Genomic DNA, 15,612 nt, shown 5'->3' with positions numbered 1-15,612 from the left:
AACTTATGTACTAGAGATCAGGTTTGGATCATACAAAATCTAGCCACAAGAATGAGGCAGAGGTTGTGGGAGAGGACAACAGGGTGTAGAATATTGGAATATGTCGCCCCCTAGGGACAACCCACCTCAAGATGAAACACATGTAATGGCTCAGTCTGTTACTCGAATGAACGAGTTAATGACCCAACAAATGCAAAATCAGGAAAGACAAATTGAACATCACCTACTAAATCCACCATGTCAGCCTCCACAGCAGCATGCAGATCATCCTAACTGAAATTATGATAGGTTCCTGACACATTGACACCCAATTTCATGGGTACCAAAGGGACATTAAAGGAAAATAATTTATTGTTGGAACTAGAGTGGATCTACTGTGAGGACCGCGACGATGAGAGGGAAACAATCCCCTCTCATGAACTAAAGGCAGGTGACAAGTAGATGGCCAGGCAAGCAAAGTGCAGCTAGTCTAGGAGAAGGGCGAGGGGCACTAGGTAGAAAGGTTGGCTAACACGATTTAGTACTAAGCGATAAAAGACATTTCACCTTATGCTAGGCAGGCAAATATAGTGCTAACCGTAGCAAGGCAAGCAACAAGCAAGGACAAGCTTGATGTAGACATGAGAGCTCTTCGAGATAACGTGGAGGTTCTCAGATGGTGTAGGTGCCATACAGAGAGGCTCATACTCTATAAGAGATGTTACATTTGGAGTGAGCCTACGGAAAAAAGATTATGAATTTGCAAGTCATATCAATAGATCTCAAAGTTATGGTCTAGCACCATGTGAGAGACCTTTATTAGGAGGACTATGGGATTTGAGCAAAGGCAAACTATAGAGAATGTGCATGCCTTGTTCCTGTCAGTCTCTGCCATCCTACAAGTCCAGTGGGCAAATGGATGGCAAAGATCGAAGGTCTCTCATTTTTGCATGTCTGGAGTCAGACATACGTCAAAACTAGGGTTGACGATCCCACAATATAAAAGGCATTGGACAAAACCCAAAATCTCACTTTTGAGATCAAAAAGTATTTGTTCTCTCTTCTAGTTGAAGTCTTCAAGAAAGAAAGGGACTTCAAGGCTTGCAACGGAAGGATCGACATCGACGCTACTATAATATTAGAAATACTATTCAAGTTGGTTAGCTCCTACAACCATACTGAAAATGTAGGGTAAATGATTATGAGTATGTTGTATGTTTAGAATTTTGCATATTCTGTAAATCACCTCATTTTTGCATGAAAGTATATTTTTTTCATTATTTTTGTCGTTTACATTTATGCCATTATTTTGGGATGATGAGTTTGAAAGTTGTGATTCAATAATGATGTGATTTCCGATTGTTGAGTCTTACTGTGTATCAATAATCATGGACCGATTGAGGAGTCCTGGCACCATTCTTACAATACACTACCACGAGTTTCATAAGAGTAGAGTGATTCCTCATGATGATTAGGATGGAACATCTTCGTATTGGCCTCAATTGATAACACGGGTAGAGAGAGTCCTCAGGTTGATCATGTGTGGTGTTTATGTGAGTGTGTTGGCCGAGTAGAGTAATTCTCTGTGTCAATTGGTTCTAAATTTGGTGAATGAGCTCGCACATTGAATGATGAACATGTTAGAAGTGTGATTATGGACTTTTGGAGTCGTTGGAGTTTATCTGGAAAGCATTAGACCAAGAACATCAAGTGTTTGTCATGTTTGACCTAAACTTGGTCCTATTTAAGATCTTTATGAAATGTGCATTTTGATGTCTTAGCATAATTTTAGAACGTCCGAGGATACGATTTTTTATTGTTGCAAAAATCGGTTTAAGCATGTTAGTTTGAGGATTGGTCAAATTGCAACAAAAATAAAGTTTTTGCCTTTAATGTGAATCAGCCAAGGAGTGGTTCTCCTAGTTGTGTTGTGTTTTAAACTTTTCTGATCTGTTAATTGGATTCAAATAAAATTTACACGTGGAATGTAAATTTTCGTATGATTTGGAGTTTTATGCAAAATCCTTATTTTAGAGGCAAAATTATAATTTCCCACAAGTAGAGGGTTAACTTTACAATTTTCAACATAGTCAGTAAATTTTTTATGTTTATAAGTAGTAGTGAGATATTCTAACCCTTAGAAATATCTCGTTTCAGTTTATGCTTTTTCACGCTATACTTTACGTAATGCTAAATCAATATAGCTTAGCTTCTAACTCACTTCGTGTGTATTTATGTATGTACAATGGTAAGATCATTATTGTCATTTTCTTGTCACTTATGATTATTAGAAATTGTTATAATATGTCATTCCATTTATTACAAGTACATACTTATATGTTGCATGTCATGTTATGCCATGTCATCTGTCATACATTCATTTTGTTACATGTCATGCCATGTCACATGCATAGAGTATGTAATGAAAAATATTTTCAAATTATTTAGAGTCTTTTATTTTTATCACGACCCCAAGTGTTAGGATGTGGAGTTATCCTAGTAGAATTCCATTGTCCACGTTGGAGTGTTTAAACTGGTGTGAAATTTTGTGAGTTGACAAAGTATTATCAACAGGTATCGAATGTGACCTAAATAACTGGTTAGCAGACCAAAGTTAGACACCCAACGTCAGGGGTGCCAACACATGTTTATCAAATAAGTTCAATTATCATTATGTGCTCATAGCTGACACAAATGTTTGTGATGTGATGTAGCACCAGCAAGAGCACACTGCTCAAGGGATCCGTATAGCATCCACATGTTCACATTTAATCAACGATGTATTTGTTAACAAGTTTTCAAGTTCATGTTCACACTCATGTCATGATTATGTCAAGTTCAGTTCATGTCAAGCTCATGTTATATCCATGTGCAGTCAAGTTTAGTGCAAGTCATGCACATGTCATGCTATTTGCCAAGTCATGTCATACGTACTCATGTTCATACCACGATGCATCCATCTCATTTTACTGTCATGCATATATATATATATATAAACTGTTGGTAGCTTAGTAGCCTATTTGCTGAGATTTGTAAACAAATCTCACTTGGTTATCCCAACTATCATTCCTAGATTCCTCCCATAGTGGTAGACAATGTGTCAAGATATAGAGGACCCACGCCCAACAGACTGGACAAGGCTTATTAGTCCACAACAAGACGACAAGGAAGAGGAACTGATAACTTCGGTTATCCACTTTTTGGACATGATCTTAGACATCATAGCTAAGCTGCATAAGCGGCTTAGCAATTTATTGCAATAGTTTTATTACAGTCTGTATTTATGGAGTGCTCTCTCCAGTACTCTTTATGTTACAGACCTATTGGAAAAGTGTTGTAACCTTTTGGATATATGTTCTTATGTGAATCTATGAAACATATTTATATTTTTGGGATATAGTACTTCTTGTACATTATATTGTTCAAAGAAAAAATTATTTACTAGGAATATTGCATATTGTTATATGCATGCTAGGTACACTACATATTTAACTGTTATGAATGAGAGTATGTAACATTGTGTTGCATGTCCCGACTTAGGAAATCACTTTACCCGGTCAACACACAGAGACACCACGCATGATCAACTTGAGGACTCTCTCTACCTGTTATGCCCGCCAGGAAATCACATATATTTATGCATAGCGAGAAATCACCATTCGGGGCAGAAACACGTATTCAGTCATGGCAAGGTATTGCCCTTTGAACAATTCTCAATTATATAAGTATGGTGAGGAATCATCATATGAGCAATTCATGTAAATCCAAAATATCTCATTATATAAGTACCCTCGAGAAGTCACTCCACCCGTTCGACGCAGAGAATCACTCTATCCGATCAACGTATGAGCTGATTCACCAAATTCAAAATCAACTGACTCAATAAATCATTCTATCCGGCCAATACACACACAAAGATGTCACACATGATCAACCTGGAGACTCTATCTATCCATGTTATCAATTGAACCAATACAAAAACGTTCCACCCCAATTATCACACAGTCACTCTACCCAAGATGAGGTGTTTATGGACTGCAATTGCATTTTTCTCTTTTCGCTTGATCTAAGATGAGGTTTTATTCGTTATTTAATCATTCAGTTTCCGAATTTGTTGAGCATAATGACAGAATTGCATTGCGTTCTATATTTTGTTTTTAAAAGTTTTTTTTTTCATGTTTTTTACCAAAAAAAGATATGAAAAAATACATGTTAGCATTACAGTCCAATTTTAACACCTTCAGCCGTCTATGTTTGGGGGGTTGGGTGGGCGGGACTCTGGGCATTTTCAAGTACCGATTCGATGTTCTAAACTTCTCACCGTGCTAAATATTAAGACGTTGAAGCAAACACATTTTTCTTGGCTATAAATTCAGCACAGCAGTAAGGTTATCAAGGATTTTGCAATCTATCCTTGCAAATTGGTGGTCGAGCAAGAAAACATACGTAACGAGAGAGAACCTTTATTTATTACAACTTCAAATAGCAAATTATAGTGTCCTTCCCACCAACAAAGAAGAGGCACCTACAAATAAACCATCTACTGCCTCCTAATAACATAATTTTCTGATAACCAGATTTACTTTTAGGAGCCCCAATATTGATGACTACTACCTGTAAAGTATATCCCACGTCATACAGAAGAAGACAGGCATTAACCAATATTTAATTGATAAATCCATGAGAAAAAAGGTAAATTTTCCTTAGCATCATTTCCCAGTGGGCCAACCAAAACGGCAATAATGCGTTACCCAGATCCCACTAATACATATCTCCTATTTCATTATAAGACCTAAATGGAGGCAGCCTAAGAGTTACATCCGGGAGATCAGTAGTGGGACTGACACTGAGCCCTCCTCACCCATGACTGGCTGGAACAAATCCAACTCCCCATATCGTTCCAAGACCCGCATCCTACAGTCTTCAGCAGCCATCAGTCCAGTTGAGAAAGCACCGTGCACCGAACCTGGGAAGTTCGAGCTTGTTGCCTCTCCCGCAAAGAATAAGTTATCCACTGGGATCCTTAGCCTCTCATACAGATCATGGGATTTGCCTACTGTATCATAGCTATAGGAGCCAAGTGAGTTAACATCTGCACCCCAACGAGAAACAAGATACTGAATCTGCATAATTCAGACAAAAATCATATTCGAGAACTTCCGGGTAAAATGGAATCAGATACTGCCTCTGTCAAAGGCCTTTAAAGTATCTCAACTTGAAAATTTTCATAAATAAATAAATAAACAGCATAAAGCAGAAGTCGTACCGGGGCAGAAGCATTTGGAAGGATCCTTTTGAGTTGCATGTAAGCAAAATTAGCAGCAGCTTCATCAGACATTTTTTCAATGTCTTTGGCTAGCTGCCCGGCAGGCATATAAACAAGGACAGAGTGACCAGTAGCCTTGTGAAGATTTAGAAAGTAGCTGCAACCATAAGATGTCTCTGCAACAACTCCTAAGAACTCCACATTTGGCCAGAACACCTTTTCAAAGTGCAACAGTATTTTATTCTCAATCCCTACTCCAAGGTCAGCAATGGCCATTTCCTTCCACTCTGGGAGCTTTGGCTCAAAGCTTATGCTTTTTGCTTTCAGCACACCAAGAGGTACAGCAACAATAGCAGCATCTGCAACAAATGTTCTCCCATTTTCTACTGTTACCTTCACTCCATTATAACGCCTTACAATCTTTGTAACCCTGAGGGCAGTGACAAGAATTAATAGCAAATTACAGAACATGTAACCCTGAAGGTAGGTACAAGAATTAAAGCTCTTATAGAATACACAGGCTGAGCAAAAGAAAAGCATTGCAAAGACTTAATTCAAACCTGTGGCCCAAATGGATGTCTAAACCTTTGGCAAGAGTGTTTATAACTGGGATGTAGCCCCTTACCATAAGCCCATGACCACCAGGGAGCAGTTCTTCCTGTATATAAGAATAATATAAAGGCAGCACGCAGTCAATGCTTAGCTTAGCAACAATATAAATCAACAACCCCACCACCCAAAAGGGAAAAAAAACAAAAGGAGGAGAAACACAAAACAGTATTATTAGAAAGAAACAGGTTTCTAGCAAAACCTTCAGAGAGACAGATAGTTTTAACAGAGGAATTTTCCGCTACTACTAGGTTTTTTTTCAAGTTTTGCTTATGTTATTAGTCCCGCAGATGTGCTGTTCTTTTAAATTTATTTTTTATCTTTGAGAACTATAACCCAACCCTGATATGTATTTACTCGACAAAAGGAAAGGAACATTTCTCGCGACAACAGGAATATTTCTCGCTACAATTTCACTTGTGATATTCAGGAAGCTGCCAGAACTGTCTCATTCAAATCATCAAAAGCAATACAATATGAACTCCTGAATACAAATTTATGGACGATTTCTTTGTTTCTTCTAATATCCATTCCATGAAATTTTATGTCATTGTATCTCCTTAATAAGGTTTAATAAAATTGGATTTCTTAGACTCGATAGCTCTATTGATCGAGGCCATGTTTGGACACTTAGATTTTATTATCTCATTTCATCTCTAAAGTTTTCATAATTTCCTTCCCAAACATCACTTAAACAACAAACATTTTTCAATTTCAAATATTCAACTTTTTCATCTAACCATTAATTAATCATTACAACTTTTCCAAACTTCCAAACAAAATACAAAAAAAATAATACAATTTTATTCAAATTTCAAAACAAAATAATATTAGAAAATTATATTCAAACAATATTTTAACTCTATAATATTTTTATTCAACTTTTTCTATCTATTTTTTCAAAACTCAATAAAAACATCTTAACTCAAATCATTTCAACTATTCTTTTCTTCTTTTTTTTTTATGTCGGGGAACCTCTCCAAGGCAGGACTCTTCGGACCCACCTCTGTAAAGTAAACCCCAGTCTCATGCACCGCACCCTCTGAAGTTTTCCTATACGGAATTGGTTAAATCACTTTTCACCAAGGGATGTGGTCCCAAAGGATTATTTGCACTCATAAAGTCTTGAACCTTAGACCTTGAAGGGATCGATACCCCAAGACCAAGGCCTTCACCACATGGGCCAACCCCTTGGGAATAACCATTTCAATACTATTCACAAACCATTACACTACTATTCACATAAATCTCATCTATCTCATTACCCAAGCATGCCCTAAATGTTTTCCAAGCTTGTATGGGGCTACAAGTAGAAAAACAATCAACTAACTATTGTCATGCCAGATAGACAACTGGGAACCATGAAAGATTGTATGTAGAAAAATCCATGCTTTGAAATCTTAAAGCGGGCCAAGAAAGATTGAAGTGGGTTAATCGAACAATTGTGAATAGTTTATGGAGCTGTCCATGTGTGGGATGGATTGAATTAGTTTCAAAAGGGGCTGCAGGTGGTATTATTATTATGTGGGATAGGAGGTTAGTGGAGATGGTAGATCATTATGTCAGAGAGTTTATGGTTGCTTACCGATTCAGAAGTGTGGATGATGGTTTTGAATGGGCTTTTGCAAGGATTTATGGTTCTAACATGGATAATAGTAAGAGTATTTTATGGGATGAAATGGCGGGTGTTTACTGCTGTTGGGAGGTTCTTTGGTGTTTTGGAGGGGATTTTAACATTACTCGGTTTCCTAGCGAGCAAGTGGGGGGTAATTATTTCTCACATGCCATGAATGCTTTTTCAGATCTGCTTTTTTGAGCTTGGTTTGATCAATCTTCCGATGGTTGATGGGGATTTTACGTGGTCCAATGGAAGGGCATGGTCTAGGCTAGACAGTTTCTGGTTTCAGCTTCTTGGGAGGTTCGTTTTCCTGATTTGAGGCAAAAAAGGTTACCGAGAATGTGTTCTGACCATTATCCTATTATGTTGGAAAGTAGGGGCACTTTTAGAGGACTAAGGTATTTTAAATTTGAAAATATGTGGTTGGACGCTGAGGGTTTTGTGGATAGGGTGAGATTGTGGTGGTCTTCATACTCTTTTTTTGGTACTCCGAGCTTTGTGCTGGCTGGTAAACTTAAAGCATTAAAAACAGATTTGAAGAAGTGGAATGTTGAGAAGTTTGGGAACATGGAAAATAAAAGGAAACTTTTGATGCAGCAGTTGCAGAGTTTGGAGGAAAGGAAGCTGCTAGGAGACATCTGGTGACGAATTGGAGAGAAAAAAAAGTGGTTGTGGAGGATTTAGAGAATATCACTTTAATGGAGGAAATCTCTTGGAGACAAAAATCCCAAGTCATTTAGCTGAAGGAAGGTGACATGCATGAAATCTTTTCACTGTATGGCAAACTATCATAAAAAAAATAACGCTATTGAGATTCTTTATGATGGTGAAAACATCATTTCATCAGACAAGAGGTCATTAAGGATCACATTGTCAATTTCTACACGAGGTTGTTCAGCGAAGAATACTCATGGAGACCAAAGCTTGATGGACTATTTTTTCACTCCATTGATCAGGCATGTGCAGAATGGTTGGAAAGAGCTTTTGAAGAGGATAAAGTTCTTGATGTGATTAGAGGAATGGCAAGGGATAAGGCTCCGGGTCCTAATGGTTTCTCAATGGCTTTATTTCAATCTTGTTGGGTTATAGTGCAGGATGATATTATGAAGGTTTTTAATAAATTTTATACATTAATGAAATTTGAGAAAAGTTTCAATGCTACATTTATAGCACTTATTCCCAAAAAGATAGGTGCTGTGGAGATGCAGGATTTTCGGCCTATTAGTTTGCTGAATGGGGTAAAAAAGATAATCTCTAGGGTGTTAGCTAATCGTATGAGTATGCTGTTGGGAAATATTAAATCGAAATCTCAAAATGCCTTTGTAAGAGGGAGACAAATTTTTGACTCCGTTTTAGTTGCTAATGAGTATGTGGGCAGAAGAATTAAATCAAATGAATCTAGAATTTTGATTAAATTGGACATGGAAAAAGTGTATGACAATGTTAGTTGGAATTTTCTATTGTATTTGCTTGGGAGATATGACTTTGGAGAGAAGTGGTGTATGTGAATCAAACATTGTATTTCGACGTCGAGATTTTCTGTTTTGGTGAATGGCACTCCGGTTGAGTTTTTTAATAGTTCACGTGGTTTGAGACAAGGAGACCCACTATCTCCTTTTCTTTTTTTCCTTGTCGTGGATGCATTGAGTAGAATGTTGGAAGCGGTGGTAGAAGGAAGGTACTTGTCGGGTTTTGAGGTGGGCAATGAGGAGCATGAAATTATCTCATCTTTTTTTTGTCGATGACACTTTGATTTTCAGTGAGCCCAACCAAGAACATATTCGATCTTTGAGAGCATTGTTGTTATGTTTTGAAGTTGTTTCGGGTCTCAAGATTAACCTAAACAAGTCTGAAATTGTATCTATGGGTGTCGTAGGTAATATTTTGGAGTGTAAGATTGCTGAAGTATCTTGGTCTTCCCTTGGGGGCTCCTCACAAATCTGTTTTGATATGGAATGGAGTGATTGAGAAGATTGAGAGAATATTGGCTGGATGGAAAAGGTTATATTTGTCTAAATGGGGCATAATTACTTTGATAAAGAGTACATTGACTAATCTTTCTACGTATTTTCTCCCACTTTTCCCTTTGCCGGCTGGGGTTGCTAGAAGAATTCAGAAAATTTATCGTAATTTCTTATGGGGAGGAATAGAAGAATAAAAGAAATTTCATTTGGTTAGTTAGAATAAGGTTTGTCAACCGGTTTCTTGTGGAGGATTGGAGGTGAGAAATTTGAAGTTGTTTAATAAAGCACTCCTTGGAAAATGGCTTTGGAGATATCATAAAGAGATAGATGCTTTATGAAAGACTGTTGTTGTTAAATATGTGAGTGGGTGGGGGGATTGGTGTTCTAATAAAGTTAGAGATGCGTATTGGGTAAGTTTATGGAAGTTTATTATGAAGGTTGGGGGAGTACTCTAAACATATTAAATTTAAGGTGGGAGAAGGGAAGAAGATTCTCTTTTGGCATGACATTTGGTGTGAGGAATCAATTCTTAAATCAGATTTTCCATCTCTTTACAGGATTGCAAGAGATCAAAATGTTGTTGTGGCAGATTATCGTCAATGAAAGGATAATAATATTCTATGGAATATTGACTTTATTAGAGATGCAAATGACTCGGAAGTAAATGTTGTTTTAGATTTTTTGGGAAGAATTTATAATTCAAAAATGATGCAAGGAAGAGAGGATAGGCTATGGTGGGATCATGCTAAAAATTTCAAGTTTTCAATCAGTTCTTTTTATAAGGTGCTTAATTGTCATTCTGGCTGTGCATTACCCTGGAAAGGCATTTGGAGGGTGAAGTTACCTACTAAGGTGGTGTTCTTCAGTTGGGTGGTTGCTCTAGGGAAAGTATTGGTCACGGATAACCTTAGAAAACATGGTTTGTGTATAGCTCATTGGTGTGTCATATGCAAGAAGTATGATAAATCTGTTAATCATCTTTTTTTTACATTGTGAGGTAGCAAAGTCTTTGTGGAACGAGGTCATTGGTTGGATAGGTTTATATTGGGTGATGTCTAAGGAAGTCGTGGATCTTCTTGCTTGTTGGCGTGGTTTCAAGGCAAGGACATGTGTTGCTGCCAGATGGAGAATGATTCATTTGTGTTTAATGTGATGTTTATAGCTGGAAAGAAATGAAAGATGTTTTGAAGAAAAAGAGCGTTCTTTTGAAGATCATCAAACTTTTTTCTTTTCTACTTTGAGTTTGTGGGCTAAGATCTTTGTAAGGAATGACGATAATGTACTGAATTTGTTTCTGTCTTAGTTTCCTGCTTTCTAGAGTATAGTAGGTATTTCTTTTGTACATCCTGTGTACTTGGACTATGCCTATTCTTGTTAATAAAATTCTTATTAATTAAAAAAAAAAGTATTTAACTCATTTTCAAGTTCCCAACATAAGAAATTATCATAATGCAAACCTATATTCTAGCGTCTACCACTATAGACTTCTTGTTTCACCATTCATCTTGAAAATGGTAAAATTCCCCATAATGCTACGTATAGACTTCAAGCAGTCCTGCAATATATAAATTTCTGGCATACAGAAACTTGCCTGATCCCAACATTTTAGTGAGATGGTCTCAGCATCCGCAGCAAACCAGCCTTCCATTCTACATAAATACCACTGAAGAACATTATAAGCAAGCCCCTCCAACCTGTTGCATGCAAGGGAAAATTTAGGTAAACCAGTTCTTGACTATCAATTAACACAAAAATAAAACTACGAATTGTATTATGCAAGCATGTTGATGAAACCTCAATTCTGGCCTCTTTTCAAAAACAATTGAGAAAGCACGGAATATGGACATGTCTTCGCTTGATTCCTCTCTTATTTTATCCGTCTACATTTAAGAATGAAAATATCAAGTCAATGAATGTCCATAGCGAGACAGAATAAATATTAGAAGCACCAGACATGACTTGGATGAAATTCGAACTATAAATCTCAAAATCGATAAAACTAGAAAACTAAAATTGAATAATGAAAAATAAAATATCACTTGCCTCCTTTAAAATACTCTCGAATGCTTCACCAACTTTAGTAACTAATTCCTGAGGAACTTGATTTCCATCCATATCAAAGAGCGCATAGCTGCAGAGAACATATGATATATAAAACCAAAAAAATTATCCATTAAATAATACTCAAAAACAAGCAAACTGAGTTTAGGAAATTCCAGCTACACTGGAGGACATGTCGAAAAATAAAAGTCAATATATGTTACAGATGCAATCTATACAAGAAGATATTCTGAAGGAGTGAATTGATAACATAAGAAGCTTTGTTCCATGATTTTGTCCTTTTAACAATTATTTATGCTATGATTGCCAGAGATTTAAATAATTCGCAACCGCCTGCACAAGAACCACACTCGCTAAATTCACACAGAGCTAGCCAAAGGGAATCCACAAGATATTGTATACCCACTTCGGTATCTGCCATTACTTATCCTCACCAAAAAAAAAAAATAGCTATCCACAACCACATACAACACATTTGAATGTATCCTTTGTATTTCGTTGCGTTTCAGTTTATTGCCGGCAGCAGTTTGAAAGATGGACTTACATTTACATAGCAATACACCATAATAGAACAAGCAAACAAATACGCCAAAAATATATAAGAAACAAATATGGCTGAAAATTTTTAAAATGCATGAGAACCTTGCCTTATTCAAAATTAAGGCAATTGAATTATTTCAGCTTGACATACATTCTAATAGGTAAAGAGAAATAGCTGACATATCCACGTACCGGAGCTAAAAAATAACTCAAAAATTACAATATATATAAAAAATAACAGGATTGAAACCATGTATGCATTAGAACGTAGGAATAGTCTTTATTTGCTTCAGCAATAAGGGGATCCAGTCACTACTCTAAATGGGTATTTTAAACCTTACAAACAGGATGAAATGACGAAGTTAGAGCTTTTAAATAGCAGGAATTCATGCAAGTTGGTAGAAAGAATAGATTTTTTTATAATATGGAATCTGAGCAATGCGAGGCCCTTTAAACCCTCCTCTAGGAAGTAAACCCTGTTTAGAAGAATTCAAATATTTGCACATCTATCAGGGAAAAAAAAATCACACATCAAAAGCAGCAAAATAAATACTAACCTCTCCAAATCATGATCATAAAGCACAGAGTTGTCCCCACTAGTACGGTATAAGGGTAGTCCTAATCTCCCAATCAATGGTGCCAAGGGATTCTCTTTGCACACTCCATGCAACCTACGGCATCACGCCAATATGTCAAGTTTCGACATTAATATATGGGCACTCTCAAATATCTAATAAGGAACATATTTACAAAAAAATTTACCATGATGCACCCAAGTCAACTGGAAAACCAAAGGTGTAATCTGTATAAACGCGACCACCAATCCTATCCCGTGATTCCAACAAGACAACCTGGACACACACAAAAAAATCAAGCAAAAATAAAAGGATGCATGGATGCATCTTATCAAATCAAAGTACAATTAATAGCAACATAGATTCATCCATCACGGTGGAGAAAAAAATATATCTTGCCACATCAAAGTACAATGATACTCTCTCACACTCACACTCATCCATCCAGCCAGACTGCAAGTGACAGGTAGCACATATAATATCAGTATTAGCTACTTATTTAGCATGCATAGACAAAGTGGACTAAGCTTAACTACGTTGGACTTCTCCAAATTTAAAGTGAGACCAACCTAAATTAACAGCAAGTATATATCAGCTCCACACTGGCATATAATTGCATATTATAAGTGCCTTTTGGCAGTAGATCACCTAGCAGTTTGCTTAAACCATATTGCCCACCAAATATAGTACACGAACTATGACTGAAGAGTCTTAGCTCTAACTAAACCCAACAATGTGCTAATTTCAAATAACTTTGGGTCAGCCTCATATTTATCATTTTTCTATAAAGTAGGGCCAACCCAAAAGTAGCTTTTTCCTCAACATCTATGATTTCAAAAATCTGGCTGCTTTTGGGCAGGGAGTTGGTTAAGAGCCGATCAAACCCAAGTAAACATCGAAGTTTACTTGAAACGAGGCATCACGAAACAATGGTTATCATCCACAATAGCACTTAACACGTTATACTCAGAACACCTGAAACGAGGCATCATGAAGAGCACGGGCAGCTGCAATTCCAGCCATACCGCCGCCAATGACAATGACAGATGGCTTCCTCTCGACATTTGAGCAGAGACCTACAAAGAAAATGAACGAATTCAGATTAATGAAGCCATCCAAAACGGCTCGACTAATACCAATTGAAAGCACATCGAAGTTTCCTTGCCACAATCAACACAATTAAATTAATTTTCCTTTTTCATTTGTCCAAACAGCATTTTTTTTTTTATAACCTAACTTTTTCCTTAATTTAAAGTTTATTTTCCCCTTTTTGTATTTTCAAAGTCCAAAGAGCACCTAAGCTAATAGTTCATAATAAAATGAGTGATTAATAATTTCAGAAGCTAGAGAACAGCATAACTCAGCAACATCAATAATAAAATTAAAAATAAAAAACAAAAAACGTATATACCAGTCAAGACATACTCCCTAGCAAATGTAGCGATCATTACAGTAATAATAGGATTTTCTTTCCCTGTAATTTTTTACTTTAAAGGCAACAACAAATTCGTATTAAAAATAAAAACAAACAACGAAAGGTCAAGAGAGAGCGAGGGAGTCGTACGGTCAAGAAACTGTAAAAATTACAAAAGCAAACCTCTGCGCAATTGGGGATTACTCTTGGTGCCTACAGACTCCATTTCGCAGCGACAATCGGCGATCGACAACAAGACAATTATTTAATCTGTTACTATGACTATTACTAATGCTAATAATAGAGGATAAAGGATCCAGACGTTTTTTCTCGAAATTAAAGAGGGAAGGAGGCAATTGAGGCGAGTAATGAAGAATAAAAATTAAGAGACACGTTATAAAATGATTGGAATTCGAAGAAGAATTCGAATAATTCAATAAGAAACCCGGCTTCCCAAACCAGCTCATACAGTTTTCTCTCTCTCCCCCTTATAGTTTCGAAAAATTACACGGATTTCCAAAACCCTATCGCCGATTTTAGGTCGATGAGAGAAGAAAATGCGAGGGTTTTGGATGTGCTTTTAGAGCAATAGAGAAAATATCTGGGATTTGATCTGTTTGGAGAAAAAGTGGACAGATTTGGTGCAGAACGGAAAGGGGCGACAGAACTGCGTAATGTTGTTTTTATGCCTCTGTGTCCGAGCTTCCCGGTTGTTTTATAGAGAAAAGGCGACGCGGATTAGCAAATCTGGTACACGCTAGCGTAGGGAAAAAGCTACTACTCGCTGGATTCGGGATGCACGTGTCCATGTCGTTTGGTTTACTTGAGTAGGTTTTTTAATTTAATTTCGAGAAAAGGACAGTATTTGGGTGTACTACAGTCTACATCGGATTTTTATCTTTTTTTTAAAAAAAATTAATTTTTTAAATATTCTTAACATTTAAAAAATTAAAAAATTATAAATTTTTTAACAATCACTTTTTTAACTATTAAAAAAAATTAAACACATTTGAGAGGATTACTTTCGTTTCAAAAAAGTTATTAAAAGCCGTTCAGAAATCCAATTGAACTAAAATCAATTTAATTTAATTTAATTTTAAATATGCATATAAATGGATTTTTATCTTTTTTTAAAAAAAAAATTAAATATTTTTAACCATTAAAAAGATTATAAATTTATTAACAATCACTTTTTTAACTATTAAAAAAAATTAAACACATTTGAGAGGATTATTTTCGTTTCAAAAAACTTATTAAGGCCGTTTGGAATCCAACTGAAACTAATTTAATTTAATTTAATTTTAAATTAAATTTAATATCTAAATATTTAACTCTCAAATCATTAAATTCATCTAAATTTAAAATCTTTTTACACATAAAAATCATAATTTTTTTAACTCAACACATTTTTACATATGAAACTTATATTTCAACTTTTTATAAATTTATTTATTTTAATATTTAAATCCATCTAAACTAATTTTAAATAATCTTATAAAACTCATTCCATCACTTTAATTTATAATAATTCATAAACAATTCAATTTATATCAATTCAATTCAAATCCATCCAAAAGTGGTTGCGG

At 36.0% G+C, this 15,612-nt stretch overlaps 1 protein-coding gene across 1 annotated transcript; it reads right to left on the bottom strand.

Annotated features, from left to right (window-relative positions):
* Positions 1-4,422: 4,422 nt before the first annotated feature.
* Positions 4,423-14,745, bottom strand: LOC108993577 (polyamine oxidase 2-like). Its single transcript, XM_018968552.2, has 10 exons — positions 14,210-14,745; positions 13,588-13,688; positions 12,800-12,888; positions 12,595-12,708; positions 11,480-11,567; positions 11,231-11,316; positions 11,028-11,130; positions 5,806-5,903; positions 5,246-5,675; positions 4,423-5,102 (listed from the first exon to the last, which is right to left on the bottom strand). The coding sequence occupies exons 1-10, from the start codon at positions 14,250-14,252 to the stop codon at positions 4,794-4,796; spliced, it is 1,461 nt and encodes a 486-aa protein (XP_018824097.1). The 5' UTR covers positions 14,253-14,745; the 3' UTR covers positions 4,423-4,793.
* Between the last annotated feature and the right edge of the window lie 867 nt (positions 14,746-15,612).

The sequence above is a fragment of the Juglans regia genome, chromosome 1 (assembly GCF_001411555.2).
Source record: "Juglans regia cultivar Chandler chromosome 1, Walnut 2.0, whole genome shotgun sequence".
In the NCBI taxonomy this organism is placed as follows: Eukaryota; Viridiplantae; Streptophyta; class Magnoliopsida; order Fagales; family Juglandaceae; genus Juglans; species Juglans regia.
Note: the sequence above shows the minus strand (reverse complement) of the source record. Positions and strands in the feature narration are given on the sequence as shown.